This window comes from Herpailurus yagouaroundi, unplaced genomic scaffold (assembly GCF_014898765.1).
Source record: "Herpailurus yagouaroundi ecotype Mexico unplaced genomic scaffold, PumYag 195, whole genome shotgun sequence".
NCBI classification, from domain to species: Eukaryota; Metazoa; Chordata; class Mammalia; order Carnivora; family Felidae; genus Herpailurus; species Herpailurus yagouaroundi.
Genome location: NW_024412426.1, coordinates 6,508,922 through 6,525,750, shown reverse-complemented (window position 1 = coordinate 6,525,750; position 16,829 = coordinate 6,508,922). Strand labels below are relative to the sequence as shown.

The window sequence follows — 16,829 nt, the reverse complement described above, 5'->3', positions numbered from 1 at the left end:
CTATAGACACTCGTTATAACCTTTCAGATGCAGTTACCAGTATTGCTTTTTCTTTGTATTTTCTTTTAGACTCTAAGACACCCAGGCTAGTTTGGTTTAAAAAAAATTTTTTTTAACGTTTATTCATTTTTGAGAGACAGAGAGAGACAGAACAGGAGCAGGGGAGGGGCAGAGAGAGACACAGAATGCGAAGCAGGCTCCAGGCTCTGAGCTGTCAGCACAGAGCCTGACACGGGGCTCGAACCCACAAACTGTGAGATCATGGTCTCAGCCAAAGTCGGATGTCCAACTGACTGAACCATCTAGGTGCCCCCTAGTTTGGTTTATACATGAGATTAACTTTTTTTTTTTCTTTCTTTGCCCTCAAGAAGAAAGGAGTCTCATTTAGGTCCCTATCAAGAAGGCTCCTTGAAGCAATTTAATCCTGCATCAGGAAAGCATCAGAGGGAATAAAACACAAATGCAAACACACAAACATAAACACAAGCTCTCTGTGGATCAAGAAATAATAAGGTTGTAAGGAGCTGAGTAATGGAAAATAAAGCAGAAGCTCCTGTCCTATCAAAAAATACTTTTTGAATAACAGCATAGTACAGCATCCAAGAAAAATATGCCTCAAGAATGATATTGTTATTATAAAATAAGATTATTGACAATTTTAATTAAGCCGAAGTATTTAAAACTAGCCTCATGAAATAGATTTGCAGGCCAGCTCAAGTCAAGAGCCAAATGTCATCATCTGATAAAACATCTTCCAGAAATAAAAAACATTGTGAAGCTTTGGAACTTGTTAACCAGATTTAAAAAAGAAGAAGAAGAAAATCTATATTTATTAAGGACAAAGTAATTATCCAATCATTTACATTAGCATATTAGCTGTAACATGTCCAGATATAAAGTAGGGTTGTGGAAGGGTTTAAATAGAAAATAATTTTAAAAAGATAGTAAAATAAACAACAATCTTTTATCCTAAAAGTAGAATTTATTTAAAGACAATTAAAATAAAATAAAGTAAATAAAATAAAATAAAATAAATCATCTAGCAATTATCTCTGCTCATTAAAATCATCTCCTTCTTAGACACACTGAATTGAATATGTGGTATCAGCTTCAGAACCCTCAACCAGCCACCTCCCCTCTCTCTTCATCTTCTCCAGAAGTACACACATTACCTGGATCACCACCCTTGAGCATCTCTTCCTGAAAGGCGAGAAGAGAGGACAGTCTTCTGATCCAAACCCTGTCTGTCTTTAAAATTCTTTCCAAAATGAACTTTCATTAAAAGTTCTCCAACCAATCGTTCTGTTTTGATTTGATTTCTTCCCCTCACCAGGTCACCAGAGTATTCACCTAGGATCATTATGACATACTCTGTTTCCTTCTAAAATTTTCCATTTGTTGATCTCCCACTGCCCGTAAAACCAAGAGCACTTATCAAGGCCTACAAGGTGTTGGCTTGCTTCCCTCACAACACGAATGATGGCCCAACCCCACTGGTGTTTGCACGGGCCCCAGAACACACCAAGAATGCTCTCGCCTTTGCACTTGCTGCCTTCTCTTCCTGAAACGCTTCCCTGCCCCGCAAGATCTTCACAGGACTGACCCTCTCTCATTCAGGTTTCATCGTGAATGTCACCTGTCCAAGAGAAAGCGTGTCTGAACACAGCTCTTGCAGAGGAGCACGGCCCCCATCATTCTGTGGCATTAAGCCATTGTTCAGTCTTCAGGACATCTGTATTTTCTGAAATTATCTTGTTGAGGTGTTTCTTTGTTCACTAGCACAGCAGCTCCAAGAAAGCAGGACTCTTGTCAGTCCACACAATCATAATCCGTGTGGATTATGCCCCCTGCTTAGAACTACGCCTTTCAAAACTTATTACATGTTTAACGAATAAATGAATGAATGCATTTTAATTACTTCTTCCTTTAGAGGAACAGACTTTCCCACCAACTGTCTTACCTCAGGTCTCTGTAAACACTAATATGCTATCTGAACATGGTACATGAATACAGAAATATTTCTGAATGAGGATTCAGAAAAAGAACTCAGGATGTTCAGTGTGTGGCCACATGTCCAAAAAAAAAAAAAAATCAGATTCAGAAAACTATGTTGCCAATCAATTTTTTTTTTCTTGTATGAATGATAAGCTATTTTGACCATGATTAAATGGAACTTTGTCTTACAAAATTTTATTTTGTGACAGCTGGGAATAATCATCTCCACTTCCGTCTTGCGTTCAGTGAGCAGTGCATGGACCAGGACAAATGGAAAACAGCACAGCCTACCTCACTGTCTGAGAAGCAAGAGTAAATCAAATGTGCTGAGAAACCATTACCAACCGCTAGTGCAACAGGAATGCTGGAACCCACCCAGTAGTATTTCAATTCTCTTATGGACTGTTAGGCAATTAACACTGTGAATTTTATTTTACCTAAAAGAAGCATGACCACCAAGGCACGCTTTAAAGTCAAGACTAAAAACATTTCTGCCACATTCACTAGCTTTGCTGAAGAAACACCGAGGTCCCGATCATCTGAGGTGTTGCTGTATGAAAATACGCTGTCCATTAAAGATCACAGTTTGTAAGCATTTCCATGGCCATTTTAAGGAAACTAAGACCTTCCCTGTATTCCCCATGAAAAATAAAATATAAGAACTCTAAGTGCTTGTAATAACTCTGCTTCTCCATCCTATTCCACGTAGGTTTGCCCTGCTTGGAAAGCTGTTAGTGAATCCTGACCACACTGTTATCCTGTTGGGAACACACACAGCACCACAGATCCACAGTATGGTGACTCTTGGGTTAACACAAAGTCTCCCTAAGAACTCCCTTTCCAATCTAGAGGAGACGTGACATATCTCTGCTCTTGGGGTTGACATCAAAATTTCTAAATGGACACAAACCAGTGCCTCTTCCTCCATAAATTTCAGAATCCACTTCCCTGGTACCATTAGCATCACCCAGATGTTGAAAGCACATCACATGCAAGGAGAGAGGAGTTCATTCCATTGTATTTGTCACTTGGATCAAATGTTCCCTAACCGACCTGTAGAGGACCCGAATAACAGTGACAGGAAAGGGGACTTTTTCATTTGCCCAAAAGGAACACCACCTGTTTTAGCAATTCTGAGTTTCTGGTGAATCCCTGTATTCCTCTAAGTGAGTTTTAGCAAAGTAAAAACAGAAGCACAACTGCAGAAAAGGAACTTTACAAGAGTCAAGAAACTATGCTGGGATCCTAAAAATAGAAAATTGAAGGATTAGAGGCTCTTTTCCCTGAAATGTGCATCAATGTAAGCCATGTGATCGTCTGATGGTGCCTATTGACATTCTTCTCCTTTTCCACAGTCCTGACATTCATTGCTTTGCTTATTTCTCAAAGCTCCCTTTACTGCTTCATCACCAGAGAACACATTATACTTCACAAGCATCTGGGAAATTTTGATTCCTTAGATACCCCTCCAAGGAATACATACTTTTTAACTTACCAGTCTGCAAATATTGGCATTTTCACTCAACGTTATTATAGACTGAGGACACACTAATTAGAGCTCTCCTACATACATATAACAAGAAATTCTAAATAAACTGGAGTTTTCTGAGAAAAATGAAAAGCAAAATGAGTGAAAGCAGTAAAGTATACTTCTGAACATATACGCAAGATAACTAATCATGGGGGGGAAATATAGCCATTCTACATAGAGAAAGTACATTTCACCAATCAAACAGCTATTGTCAGGGGGCACATAAGAGTATAAGAAAAATCACTTCACAAAATGTAAGTAGCCCTAAAAAGATTATTTACTAAAGACTTATCGAAATCAACCCTTATAAAAATGTTTCGTTACAGATCTTTAAAAAAGGTTTTAACAGTTTTTAAAAATGTAGATACAATAAATATATATTTGAAGGGATAAATGTAAATCTATGTATCTGTTATGTGATGTTTTAATTTAACACTAAAAAGGAAACTATCAAAGTATAGGAATACCACCGTGATCTTGAAGACTGTGAAGTGTTCAATGTTCAATTAAATTTTTAAAACCTCACAAGCCTGGGTAAAAAAAGGCATACAAATGAGGCTTGAGATTCATTCAACCTTGTTAAGTGAAAACTAATGGATTTGGGAGAAAATAAACCAGGCTCCCCTTTTCAAACAGTGTTTTCAATAATCTAGAAGAAGCCTCCAGAGTCACTGGGATTCTTTGCCTGAGGACATCATTCAACAATGCCAACAGAGAAAAAAATAGAAAAGTAACAGAGAGGTAATAGAAATAAAACAGGGGGGAAGAAAAGAAAAAGAGAGAAAGCAGGGGAGCCTGGGTGGCTCAGTCAGTTAAGCCTTCGACCTTAGCTCAAGTCCTGATCTCACGGTTTGTGAGTTCGAGCCCCGCGTTAGGCTCTGTGCTGACAGCTCAGAGCCTGGAGCCTGTTTCAGATTCTGTGCCTCCCTCTCTCTCTGCCCCTCCCCCGCTCATGCGCGCGCGCGCGCGCGCGCGCGCGCGCTCTCTCTCTCTCTCTCTCTCTCTCTCTCAAAAATAAATAAACATTAAAAAAAAAAAGAAAGAAAGAAAGAATTAAAGCAGAGACCACTCTTGGCGCTAAAGTATGACTCGTCCTCTTTGGAACATTGCCCACAGCTCAAATCGACACTTATCAAAGTCTGAACTGAGCAGAAAGCAGTTAAAAAAAAAAAAAAAAAAGATAAGTAAAATAATCAAGGGGCCACTCTAAGTGTTAAGGAAGAGATTACAAAACAAAACTATTCGAAAGGCAGAGACCTAAGACACACATCATCACAGATTTTCAAAGCAGGGGAGCTGCCTGAGAACGAATTCTAAACGTGGTAGGGGATAAAAATGAGAAAGATAATGTCGCTATCTTTAGAAGGGAACCACATGACTTAGTCCACAAAGTTCATCAGGCAAATAAATGGCCTAAAACTTGATAAAGGATGTAATGTTATGAAAGATCACGTGAAAAGTAAAACTTTATTGAGTAGAATGCAAGACACATACCAAGAGAAGGTACACGCTGAAACGCAATGAAATTCAAACAGTGTAGATAATTAAGTTTCTGAATATAAGATCCATGCCAGATTTTTCCTAACGTCATGACGCCTGAGCGTCATCCCTTTTAAAAGCCATCCCTTTTAAAGCTGGTTTTGTGGAAGGAACCATGGCACTCTTTGCCAACATCCATCGATAGCACAGTTAAGAGTAGAGAGAGTGAGCTAGTTGAACTACTGTTTACTGTTGGATCCAGCTGGGATATTCAAATATTCATAAAAATGAAAAGCAGAGAAACAGCTGAAAGAGATAAAAAAATATATATCACCTCATGCTCTTACTGATAATGATATTACCTAAGGTATGTGGGGATTTAAATGATATCTAAAGCCAAGACGTGAAATATTCCCGAAGCATCCCCTACACAAGGGTGTACAAAAAAATGGAGCCGGTAAAATGGCCTGCGTACCCGATCCCATGCATGTGAAATTCTGTGTGGAAATACGTGTGGGTCTTGGCCACCTCTCGGTGGAGGAATTTTAAATGTTTACTTTTTCCTTTGCACCTTCTTGTATTACCTGCATTTTGTATGAGACACGATTGTTACTGTGTGAATGTCAGAGAGCATGAACCTATGGGCAGGAAGGGGCGGCAAAGAGGAGTTTGTTCACTGACAGTAGTACATGGGCAAGTCCTAGGGAAACTGGAAATTGACAAAGCTTTCTTTAAGACCCCTGTATCTCCCTTGACGCATCATTCCCTCTTGTAATTCTCAAGACTGCATTCCTGAGTAATCTTCTCCACCAAAGCCCAGTCGTTTAAGTGCCTCCTGGATAATCTGCTAAAATAATCCAAACTGCAACATTATGACATATACAAGAAGTTGACACATTAGACTATCTGCAGTGCTTTTTCCAGAGATTAATCCAGAGAACAAGAAGGGTAAAGGCACTGATAAGAAAGCCCTTTTAGGAGCTTTCTGGACAAGTTATTGTGTCCATAGATAAAATGATAAAAGGTGACTGTTTGCTTTCCAAAACTGAAGCCCAATATTTAACAAGCCGGATGCTTATACAAACTGGAATGACAGCCACCAAACTATCATGTATAGAATCATGTAGCATCACTCACTACCATATCCAGTCAGCTCTAAACTCCGCTTTTAATATGCCAAACCATCCCATTTGCCTTTAAGAAAGTCATAACCTCCAACACAGACTTCCCCATTTAAACACCTTCAAAAGCTCCCATGCTGAGAGACATCCTTCTTCTTTTTTTTTTTTTTAAGTTTATTTATTCATTTTGAGAGAGAGAGAGAGAGAGAGAGAGAGCGCACAAGTGGGGGAGAGGCAGAGAGAGCCAGAGATTCCCAAGCAAACTCTGCACGGTCAGATGCAGGACTCAAACTCATGAACTATGAGATCATGATCTGAGCTGAAGTTGGATGCTTACCCAAGTGAGCCACCCAGGTGCCTCTGAGAGATTTCTTAAATGTTTTCTTTAAAGGGTTCCCTAAAGACAAGGAAAAATAAAACCCCAAGGGGTTTGGGGGCACAGGGTGACACAGTTTCCTCAAATGAGAGCTGTGTTCCTGAAATGTTAGGTTGTAAATCGATAATGGACCTGAATTTTGGATTTTATTCCTTAGAGGACTCTCTACCTGTTGAAGTGCTCCTAGGGTCATACCAGGAGCTCTGCTTGGCTCAAACTGTACTCATTCCCCAGGTGATTTCATCCAATGGCTTGACTTGAAAAGCCTTCTGTAAAATGATGACTTCCGAATATGAGCCTTCAGCCTGACCCCTCCCCTGAACTCCAAACCCACATTTCCAGCATCATTTTTCCTACACATCCCGTTTCCCACTCAGCATCCACTCTTGGATCTCCTCAGAGGCATCTCAAATTTAACATGGCTGTGCTGGCCTGGAATCTGCCTAAGCTGTTTTGCTGAAGTACCTGCACAGAACTGTCCCCAGCGTGTGAGACATGCTGACCAAGAGTGTTGCTTTCCAACCGTGGCTTGAGTAGCTTCTGGGGGCTAGGACCAGCTTGTCGGCATTATTTGTTGGTAATGGCGTGACGGATGATTTGCACCTTGGTGAGACTCTTGAAAAGTTCTGCCACTAAGGCCGGCCGGCTACCCAGCAAGAAAACGCTTTTGTGAACAGCAGGGATATGATCAGCCAAGACCTGGTTCCAAGGTATTCCATGCACATACTGGTGGCTCTTGACCGAAGTATGTCCTGGCCTGGCAGAGGGAGGCCTTAGCTGTGATACAACCTTGGCCTATGGTGCCCATCCTTGCTGTTGTTACATTTCATCACTTTCCTGCCTTGGAGATCTAGAAGTCCTATTATTTGGGTCCTGAGAATCTTTTCAATAACCCAACCCTGTCGAACTGACACGCTCAGTGCAATGTCCAACCCTAAATGCCTGACATCATCCCCTAACCAGCTCCTCCTGCACTTTTTCTCACGTCTGCAAATTGGGAACTGTATTCTTTTAGATCCGTAGGACAAAACTTTTGGTGTTTTCTTTGACTCCTCACCCTTGCACTGTAAGCCTTCTCCATTGGCAAAATCCATTGGCTCTCTTCAAGTGTCTCCAGGATCTGACCATATCTCATGGCCCCCTCCTACCACGTTGGTTCAATTCAAGCTCCCCCCTCATCTATCACAAGGGTTATTACAACAGCCAAATAACAGCTCCTTCTGTTTCTGTCCACGGCCTCCAGCAATCTCTTCTCAACTCAGCAGGCAGAGTGATCCTGGGGAAACAAGCCAGAGCAGGACACTCGTGTGCGCCAAAAAGCCAACTCCATATAATAACTTACAAGGCCCTACAGGGCTTGGCCCTCGCTACCTGTCTGATGTCATCTCCTTCCACTCCCTCCTAGCATCCTTGCTGTTCCTGTACCTGCCAGGGACACTCTCGAGTCAGGAAGGGCATCTCTACTGCTGATCCCTCTGCCGGAGTGTGATTCCCCAAACCTGGCTGGTTCCCTCACTCCCTCTACTTAGAAGTCACCATATTAGTGAAGCTTCCCCAGTGACCTTATGTAAAATGAATCACCAATACCACCCAACGTTTCCTAACCTTTTTCACTGCTTTATTTTTTCTCCTGAGACTTAATACTATCTAACACATCCTCTTCCCTCAGCAGAATGTAACCTCACCAAGGCCAAGAGCTTTCACCTGTCTTACTCTCCACTGTACTTCTGTACCTAGGACAACACACATAGCAGGAATTCAATGAAGTGGTCTTGAATGAATGATTATATAATTGATATGAAACAACGTTTTTGGTTTTGTTTTTAAAGTTCACTGGCATTCTAGGAACATAACCAAGTGTCCCAATGGCACATCCACCCCAGGTGGTGAACAGGCTCAGGATGAAGTCCACCCCCCCTGGTACGGTACAGTAGGCCCTGTTGTACCTTGTTAGACTTGCTGAAGCCCCTGCCCCTCAATCTAGATCATTCAGTTACTGGAGCAAATCATGCCCCTTCTGCCTAGAACATTTGCTGATCCCCTTGTCTTCCCCTAGAATCCTCTGATTCCGCACTTGACATCCAGTTTCCCTTCTACCTCTTCTCTGTGTCTTCCCAACTCTCACTAAGTGGTTAATTTCTTCCTCAGTTGTCTAGCTCCAAACTCTAAGCACTTCTACTGTAGCTCTGTTTATAGTGGTCTCCTCCACTTGTCTTTGGAGGGAGCACCTTAAGAGAAACTATGTTTTTTTCCATCACTTTACTTGCCCCATACCTAGCACGAAGGTCAACACATGCTCAAAAAATGCTACTGAATGATAGGAGTAAAAACCAAACTAAGAAAGGAATAGTGCAAAGAGAATATAATCCCGTCAGCAGGAGGGCTTCAAGAGATCTAGGCCTGAGGCTGCCATATGACCTCATGCAAATGTATCAGTTTCTTCACCCCAAAATAGGCAGAATACCCTCCCTCCCTACCTTGCAGCGGGTGTGTGGCTCACGTGAGAAAATAAGTCAAATCTCCCATGAAGTATTTTTATTATCAGTGTAGAGATCAGAGATTTACCCTGTCTTTTTAATCCCAGAATTGATTCAGCAAACACTTAAATAACTAGGTTGAGGCCAAGGTGTATCTACTGTAACCATGCCTCTACTGGTTTGCCACATTCAAGCAGGAGAAAACCAGGAAGTGCTCTCCAAAAAGAATATTAAAATCCGGGTTATATACGCTCCGTTTTTATATGGAGAGAGAGATAGGTTATATAATATACATCGCTAGGTGCGGAGAACTGTAATTCGATATCCATTACACTCTGATACATAGAATGACAGGAAGCTTTACAGCAAACTTAACGTTTGTTAATTTTTTTAGAGGTAGTAAATACAGGACCTTAGAGCGTAAGCTCTGGAGTCCGTCCACTTAGGTTTAAATAACAGTGCACTCCACCACTTTGTACTCTTGGAAAATTAAGCTCCCTCTGCCTCAATGTGCACCTAAGTTAAATACAGATAATAAGTCACTTAGCTCATATGGCTGTTTAAGAGTTAAATGAGACAATACACAGAAAAGGTTAGCACAGTGCCTGGCACACAGTCAGTGCTCATTAAATGTTAGTTATCGTTAATGGTATTCGTGGCTTTTAAAACTTCAGAGTGTTTGCTTGTGTTTTTCCGTACTGACACTAACTTAAATGTAACGGATGTTGCAAATCAAAGTGGTCAAAGCACTTCAGCCCAGCAACGATGCTTTTGTCTTGATATCTCTGCCCCCTCTTCAATCTTGCCTTGGCGGGCTGATGTCAAGATGGCACTCAGAGGGGATGCGCATGCTGGGACTAGGTAGCAGAAGAAGCAGGTGCTCTTGTGAGCCTTAATTCTCCCTTTTCTTTCCTCTCCCTCCCCTAACCCACCCTCTCACGCAAGCACAGCCTGGTATGAAGTTACCATAGCCCAGGCGGAGGTGTAATTAATAATCTGGGGCTTGGGGCCAAATTAGTTTAACTGTACCTGACATTGGCCTTACAGTCTGACTACCCATGTCCTCCTCCTTCCTCACCCTTTTCATAAAAGAAATCCAGAATTCCTTCTCTACTAATATGAGGACTGAACTTCTAACTTCTCCAGTTGATCCCCCTCTCAGCACTGAAAAACGCCGAGAGAGCAGAGACTCCTGGGAATAACAGCAGATCAAGATCCCGAGGACCTGAACACTCATCCTAATAATGGTGTCTGGAGTAAGTCACTGGGACTGCTGTGTGTTAGCTTCCTTGTCCTTCATGCTGTGACAGCACTGTCTAACATACCTACTCGTGAGGTTTTAAGGGATGATTAAATGGGAAAATAGATGTGGGAAAGACCCATGGACACTTATGAGGATCGTATGAATGAGATGTAATTCTAATATAAGATTACTGGTGGGGCACCTGGGTGGCTCAATGGGTTAAGCATCCGACTTCGGCTCAGGTCGTGATCTTGCAATCTGTGAGTTCGAGCCCCACGTTGGGTTCTGTGCTGACAGCTCAGAGCCTTGAACCTGCTTTGAATTCTGTCTCCCTCTCTCTCTCTGCCTCTCCCCGGCTCTTGCTCTGTCTCTCTCTCTTAAAAATAAACATTAAAAATTAAAAAAAAAAAAAAGATCACTGGCTTATTTGCCTTTCTCCCTATTTAAACACCGATCTCGATCTCTGAAACCATGCCATTATAAACATCTCTTTTATCAGAAGACACTTTATTCAAAGAGAATAAAATAATTTATTACATCTATGGGGTTATAAAGATGCGTGATATGGCAATAAACAACAGGCAACTTCTGAATAAGCATAAAATACTTGAGATTTTTAAGAGGCAAAAATTCTCATCAGCCGTGAATATTAATAAAGCTAAAATAGATTCCTGTGTGGGGCGGAAAGAAAAAGATTAGGTCATTGTTGAGCTCTGTCTGTATCCCTTCCAAAAATAATATAGCAAAAATGACCAGTCTCCACCTCCAGATTGTCCCCACCTGCCATGCCCTTCAAGTTATCCTCACAGGTATGAATAGATCTAGGCAATATTGAACAGTGGGACCAATTTCAAATCCATACAGGGTTTCCTTCAGCATTGTCCTGAAATGCCAGGCACTTCTTTTCCCAGCTCAAGACCAATCACGCCACTTCAGATGATAAGAACGCAACTATCTGAATCAGATGCTTCAACCCCATAAAGGGACAGTGGGGGGAGGGGAGGGGTGGGGCTGCGCAACTAAGAACAGCAAACAAACCTAACGCTTTGCGATATCCTGAATGCTGCACGGGGATTCTCTCTTCACTGTTCACAGCAACCCTGTTTGATAGATAGACTTCCCTCATTCCAGATGGATCATTTTAGGCTTAGAGAGGAAAATTACTCATTCAGGATGACACCTCTAGAAAAGTGCTCAATTGGAGTTTAAAACACATCCTATCTGATCCCAACGTTTAGGGTTTTACCCCATGCAACTTCCAAGATAATTTAGAGCTCTTCTTTTAAAATCCTAGGGAAATGGAAATTCTTTTTTTCTTTTTAATGTTTATTTCCTTTTGAGAGAGAGATGGAGAGAGAGAGAGAGAGAAAGTGGGGGAGGGGCAGAGAGAGAGAGGGAGACACAGAATCCAAAGCAGGCTCCAGGCTCTGAGCTGTCAGCACAGAGCCCAATGCAGGGCTTGAACCCATAAGCTGTAAGATCATGACCTGAGGCAAAGTTGGAGGCTTAACTAACTGAGCCACCCAGGGCCCCATCTTTAAGATTATCTGAGTACCTTTTAGAATTCTGTGGCACAAAGACAGAGTGAAGAGAAAGTGATCTCATGTAGGAACAGGTAATGGGGTAGCTGGGACAGTGCTATTAGTTGGCAGGTCCACTGTCAATACCGAAAATATTGCCATCATCTAAAAACAGTACAGGATTCAGTATGCAAGTGTCTGAAGAGCCTTTCCAAAGTGTAAATCAAATAGGTGAGATGCAAAAGTGTCTGAATACAGTAGGAGCTAAATAAGAGTTAGAGGACAGTACCTTTGATAGCTTTCAAGAGACTTGAATAGGAACTTGTATGTGCTTTCTACAAACAGACAGGGGCACGAAGGGCAGAGGTAGCATTTGGGGATCCATGGCAAAAGGGAAGTAAGAGCGAAAAGGCCTTCGAATAGGAAACTGGATTAAAACCAGTAAGAGTTTCTTCCTTCAATCTACAATTCCAACTCATTCAAATGATGTGAAACCAAATATAAGATGAGGAAAAACATGATTCAGATCATTTCGAGTCCAATTTGACTTACACCAGTTAAGCAAAGTAGGTTCTATAAGAAAATGAATATCTGTACATTTAAAATGTTTGCAACAACCAGTCAGATCTCTCCTCGAAAGAACAGTCTGGGGCTCTCTTCCTTCCCGATTCTTGGTTTGACCAATGAATTGTTTTACAATCCACAACAGAAGGAATCTACGACAACAATACAGCCATTTCCAAGGAGCCTAACTGAAGCTTTTAAATCATTCTGCGATGAACTTTTAAAACAAAATATTTTTCCATAAAGACGCTGTCCCGCCATTATAGAGCACGCATAAATTATTTTTTAAGATGCAAAAACTCCATTTTTCTGTGTAATAGTAAATTGCTTTCAGCTGGGGTTTAGAGAGGCAAGGATCAATCATTTCTCTCTGGGCACCTGAAAAGGCAGTTATCAGAGTGATACTTCGGCTGGGTTAAAGAGGTGAGCTACAGTTTGTTACCCATGAGGGACACCCGTCTCAAGAAGGTCATGCCACAAGCTCATCATTTGTATCTTATGACGGCCCGGGGCGTGATTAAAGCACTCTTCTGCCTTGGGTTTTCCACTCCTTTGCCACAGCGATGCTTGTCAGTCGGCAATGATAATCTAACCACGAGGGCCCTCGCCAAGGCGGCCCCACGTCCCCCGGGTGTCCACTGGCAGTTCTGACAGGGCAAAGGAAGAGAAATCAGGGAGACAGTGGGAGAGAAGGAGCCGCAGGAGATAAGAAGGAACAGGAGGGAGCAATTAAGGCGAAGCAGAAGAAGACAGAGAAGAAGTAAGACAAGAGGGAAGACGTGCAGAAAGGGGACGGCTAAGCCAGAAGGAAGTCAATGCCGAAGCGAAAGTGGACCAGGGCCCCCCCGCGGGTGCGCCACTGTGCTACCGGTAGCCTCCTCTTACTGCTACATTTTTCCCCCGGATAGGAAGCAGGGTAACAACTCCTCTGTGCCGTTATTACCTGGATGAGTTCGTCCAGCTCGGTCGAATTGACACAGGAGTGCTGGGAAATGAATGTCTGCTTCTGGATCACAATGGTGGTCCTCTGTGAAATCTCATGAGGCTGCTCCAATGCTTTGAACACGGTGGCTCCGATGATCAGATAGAGGACAACCACCAGGAAAATCGTGGAGACCGTCTTCCATTTCATAACATTAATGGTCGTGTCACTCTCCACCCGGGAAGCAAGCACTGTGGGTTTCGTGGAAAACGAGAGCCTCGGTTTGGAGTTCTGAGCGGCAGATTTAGGGTCCAGCAAGTCAGGTGCCGCCACTGACAACAACAGAGAGTGAAGGTTAGGTTGGAGAAGGGTACGGGGGTAATGGCTGGGCTTCTTTAGGGGATGAGCAAAGGCGGACTCAACTCCGCTGCTCTCCTGGTGGAAGCTCTGGAACCAACCTGAGTGTTCCTACTGGATTGCTCTGGGACCATACATAAAGGTTCAAGGACAAGGGGCGGGGTCTCAGCTCTCTGCTGCTATTGGGGTTCCAGAGCCAGAGGAAGGAAACAGGAGGTGGACCAAGAAACTTACCAAAAAAAAAAAAAAAAAAAAAAAAAGATAAGATGCCTGAGCTCTTCCCCATGAACTTTTAAATTTACATCTGTTCACCGTTGCTAGTCAGCAAAGACTGAACTCCTAAGAGTTGGTGGTACTAAACGATCTCATGAATGCTCATCAAGAAGGTTCACGGACTATTTCTGTTCTCAAGAACTTAACCCTCTGTACCACAAGCAGTTGACATCAAGAACATTCTTTGTTTTTATTTAGAAATTCGTTGTAATAAAGGGATTGTATTATAAGTGAATTTGTGATCCAAACATTGTTGCTCAAAGTAAAACATTAGTCATTTTCTGGTAAAACATGATGGGAAGCAAACCACTCAATTGCCCAATCATTTCTTTGTTGCCTACCCTCTAAAATGATTCATGATTAAACATTCTCTACATCTTACTTTTCAATCTCTGGCATCTTGAAAAAAACCAGAGTATTGCTACCTCTCTGGCACCATCCTAGGTGCTGCTAAGACATGAGAAGTTGCTTCCATGTCAACAGTGAACATTATCCAGAACAAAGAATTTAAAACCTTATCTTACACCTTAGACCCTCTGTACAAAGCGAATTGCCCCATTAGCGTGGATTTATGTGTTCTCTTACAAATTCCCATATACTCTGAGGTGACTCTAAATCCATTTATGATTTATCTCAGCTGCTCAAAAATATCATTAGTGGATTTCTTCTTAGAAAATACAAAGATACTAGATTTTCACTTGCTAAGGAGGGAATAAGCTATCTACTACAGAATGTTTGACTGGAAAGGCAACATTGAACCAAAAGAGTTAACAGAATAGCCAAAAAACAAAACAAAACAAAACAAAACAAACCACCAAAACAAAAACCCAAGAACAAAAACCAGGGGGACCTGAAAAAAAAAAAAAAACCACCGACTCAACCAGAACGATCCCTTTAAGAGTCCACAATTGTCATAGATAGAAGTAAAATTGCTCTGGTGTCTATGATAAAAGCCTATCAGAAAGAACACTTTCAGGTAAGTATATGAGAAATTACTGCAGAACTGCACCCAGAGACCCTCACAGGAACCGGAAATTACTTGAGAACGAGAAGAGAATGGAAAGTGTCAGTTTTCACAGGGCTGGGGTCCCTGCCCTCTTGACCACCACTGGTGGTGGGACTACCTGTTTGAGTTCCTAAATCTTCGGCTGCCCGTGACAAAGAAGCTTTGCAAACAAAGCTATTTGAGACACTAGCCCTAAGCAGTGTTGCACAGTGATGGCAGATAAGAGAGGGCGCCTCAAACCAGCAAATCAAACCCCTGAACGACTCTGACTTCGAAGAGATGAAATCAGAGCTCTGACAGAGTAGCTGCACCCATGGCTCCAAGGGGAGATTCCACATATATACGGCTCATTTCGGCAACTTCCTATGGTTCAACCTGCTGTATACAGGTATGAACACGTCTCCCTCCTGATGTGGTCCCCTGCTCAGAATAAGGCCACAAACTAGTAGACACCTTTAACAGAGTTAAATGTAACATTCAACACCTTTATAGTTAGAAAGGCAACTTCACTCAAAATTAGCACTATGTGTTCAATGTTCTAATCAAAAATAACTTGTTTTTAATAGACATGCTGGTAACAGCTAATATCACTGTCACCTGCCGACTAGCTACCCGGTTCCACCTCCAAGCTACTTAGTGTGTCCTGGGTGAAAAATAAAGGTCGTAATCTAAAATTAAGCCATCTTCGGAATCAAAATAACAGAAATCCACATTATCTCTCTGGAGAAAGGTTTCCAAGCCTTTCCTCTCCAATTCTCTGTGCTCTTATATTTCTGGTTTTTCACACCAAAGGTTTCGGGTCGGCAGAACTGGAGAACACCGAGACTTTACCTTGAGGCCCCCAAATCCCAATCCCAAATCCCAACACCACACTAAAACATCATAATTATATGCTTTGGGGGGAAAGAAACAGATATGTTTTTAGAAGATTGTGTGTGTGCATTAAGCTAATACATTTCCTGCTGAAGTTTAATTCTTTGAAGCTATTGCCTTATTTTTTTAATTAGCAGAAATATATATAAATGCACATTTGGCAGACAGAATGGACAGCAATTGGTGAAATACCAAAATAAAAAACAACAGCCTTTCCTCCCCAGCTGACATGGGCAAGGAACCTCTGTGTTTGCATCTCCACGCCGTCTGATGTATGATCGGGCAGGGGTGCTCCTTAGAACAAGGAATCAAAGAGTCGTCCCTTCACACACTGTCATCACCATCGCTACCTCCCTCCTCTGCCACTAGCACATCACAGTCTCCTCTTAATCCAGGTCTCCCATCCTCACACGGGTATGCCTTATACGCGCCGGGCCCGCGGCTGACGACTCAATAGCAAGAGAAATGAGCTTTTTTTTCAGCACCACCGCCTGTCCCACCTCGCAAGGGGCAACAAGTGTGACCAGGGTCACCATGCGTCCTGCCGGTCGGCTGCTCCCAAGGGCTGACCCTCCTCCTCCTTCGGAAACTCCCTTAAGGTGTCCCAAACCCATAGCCTAGGCAGATATGTGCCAAAGCCCCAGGCACGAGCGGGAGAGGGGGTGGGGGAGAGGCAGCCAGTGGAGGAGCCGGGGATCGATCTGCCTCCGAGCCGAAATTACGACCCAACACCTTGGACGGGAAACGAAGGTGGAGAACGTCCGCTTGCTGCCAGCGGGGCATTTGCAGCCCTCCCACCAGTCCCGGCTGGGGAGGGAAAGCGCCGGGCGGGGGGTGGTGGGGGTGGTGGTGGTAGGGTTACCCGGGGGTCTCACCTCCTGCTCTATAGCCGGGTCTCTCCCGCGAGGCGCTGGGAAGCATGAGGCATGCAGCATTCGAAATGTTTTTTGAAAAAGACGGACTTGAAGCTTTTACAAACACGCCATTGTACTCACTTCTTATTCAGAGTCGGGCTGCGCGCTCCGAGCTGCACGGGCAGGCATTTTCCCCGGCTTTGTTTTACAAGGTGGGGAGAGCGGGGCTGGACGCGGG

General features: G+C 42.9%; 1 protein-coding gene across 3 annotated transcripts in view; it reads right to left on the bottom strand.

Moving 5' to 3' along the window:
* Positions 1-16,829, bottom strand: part of KCNK2 (potassium two pore domain channel subfamily K member 2) — a 197,112-nt gene that overhangs the window by 107,735 nt on the left and 72,548 nt on the right. Inside the window, exons 1-2 of one of the 3 annotated variants that reach the window (XM_040446467.1) lie at positions 16,733-16,829; positions 13,250-13,560 (exon numbers count right to left, since the gene is read on the bottom strand). In XM_040446467.1, the coding sequence (XP_040302401.1) occupies positions 13,250-13,560; position 16,733 (312 nt within the window). In that variant the 5' untranslated portion in view covers positions 16,734-16,829. The other 2 variants (XM_040446464.1, XM_040446465.1) reach the window with 2 other exon arrangements.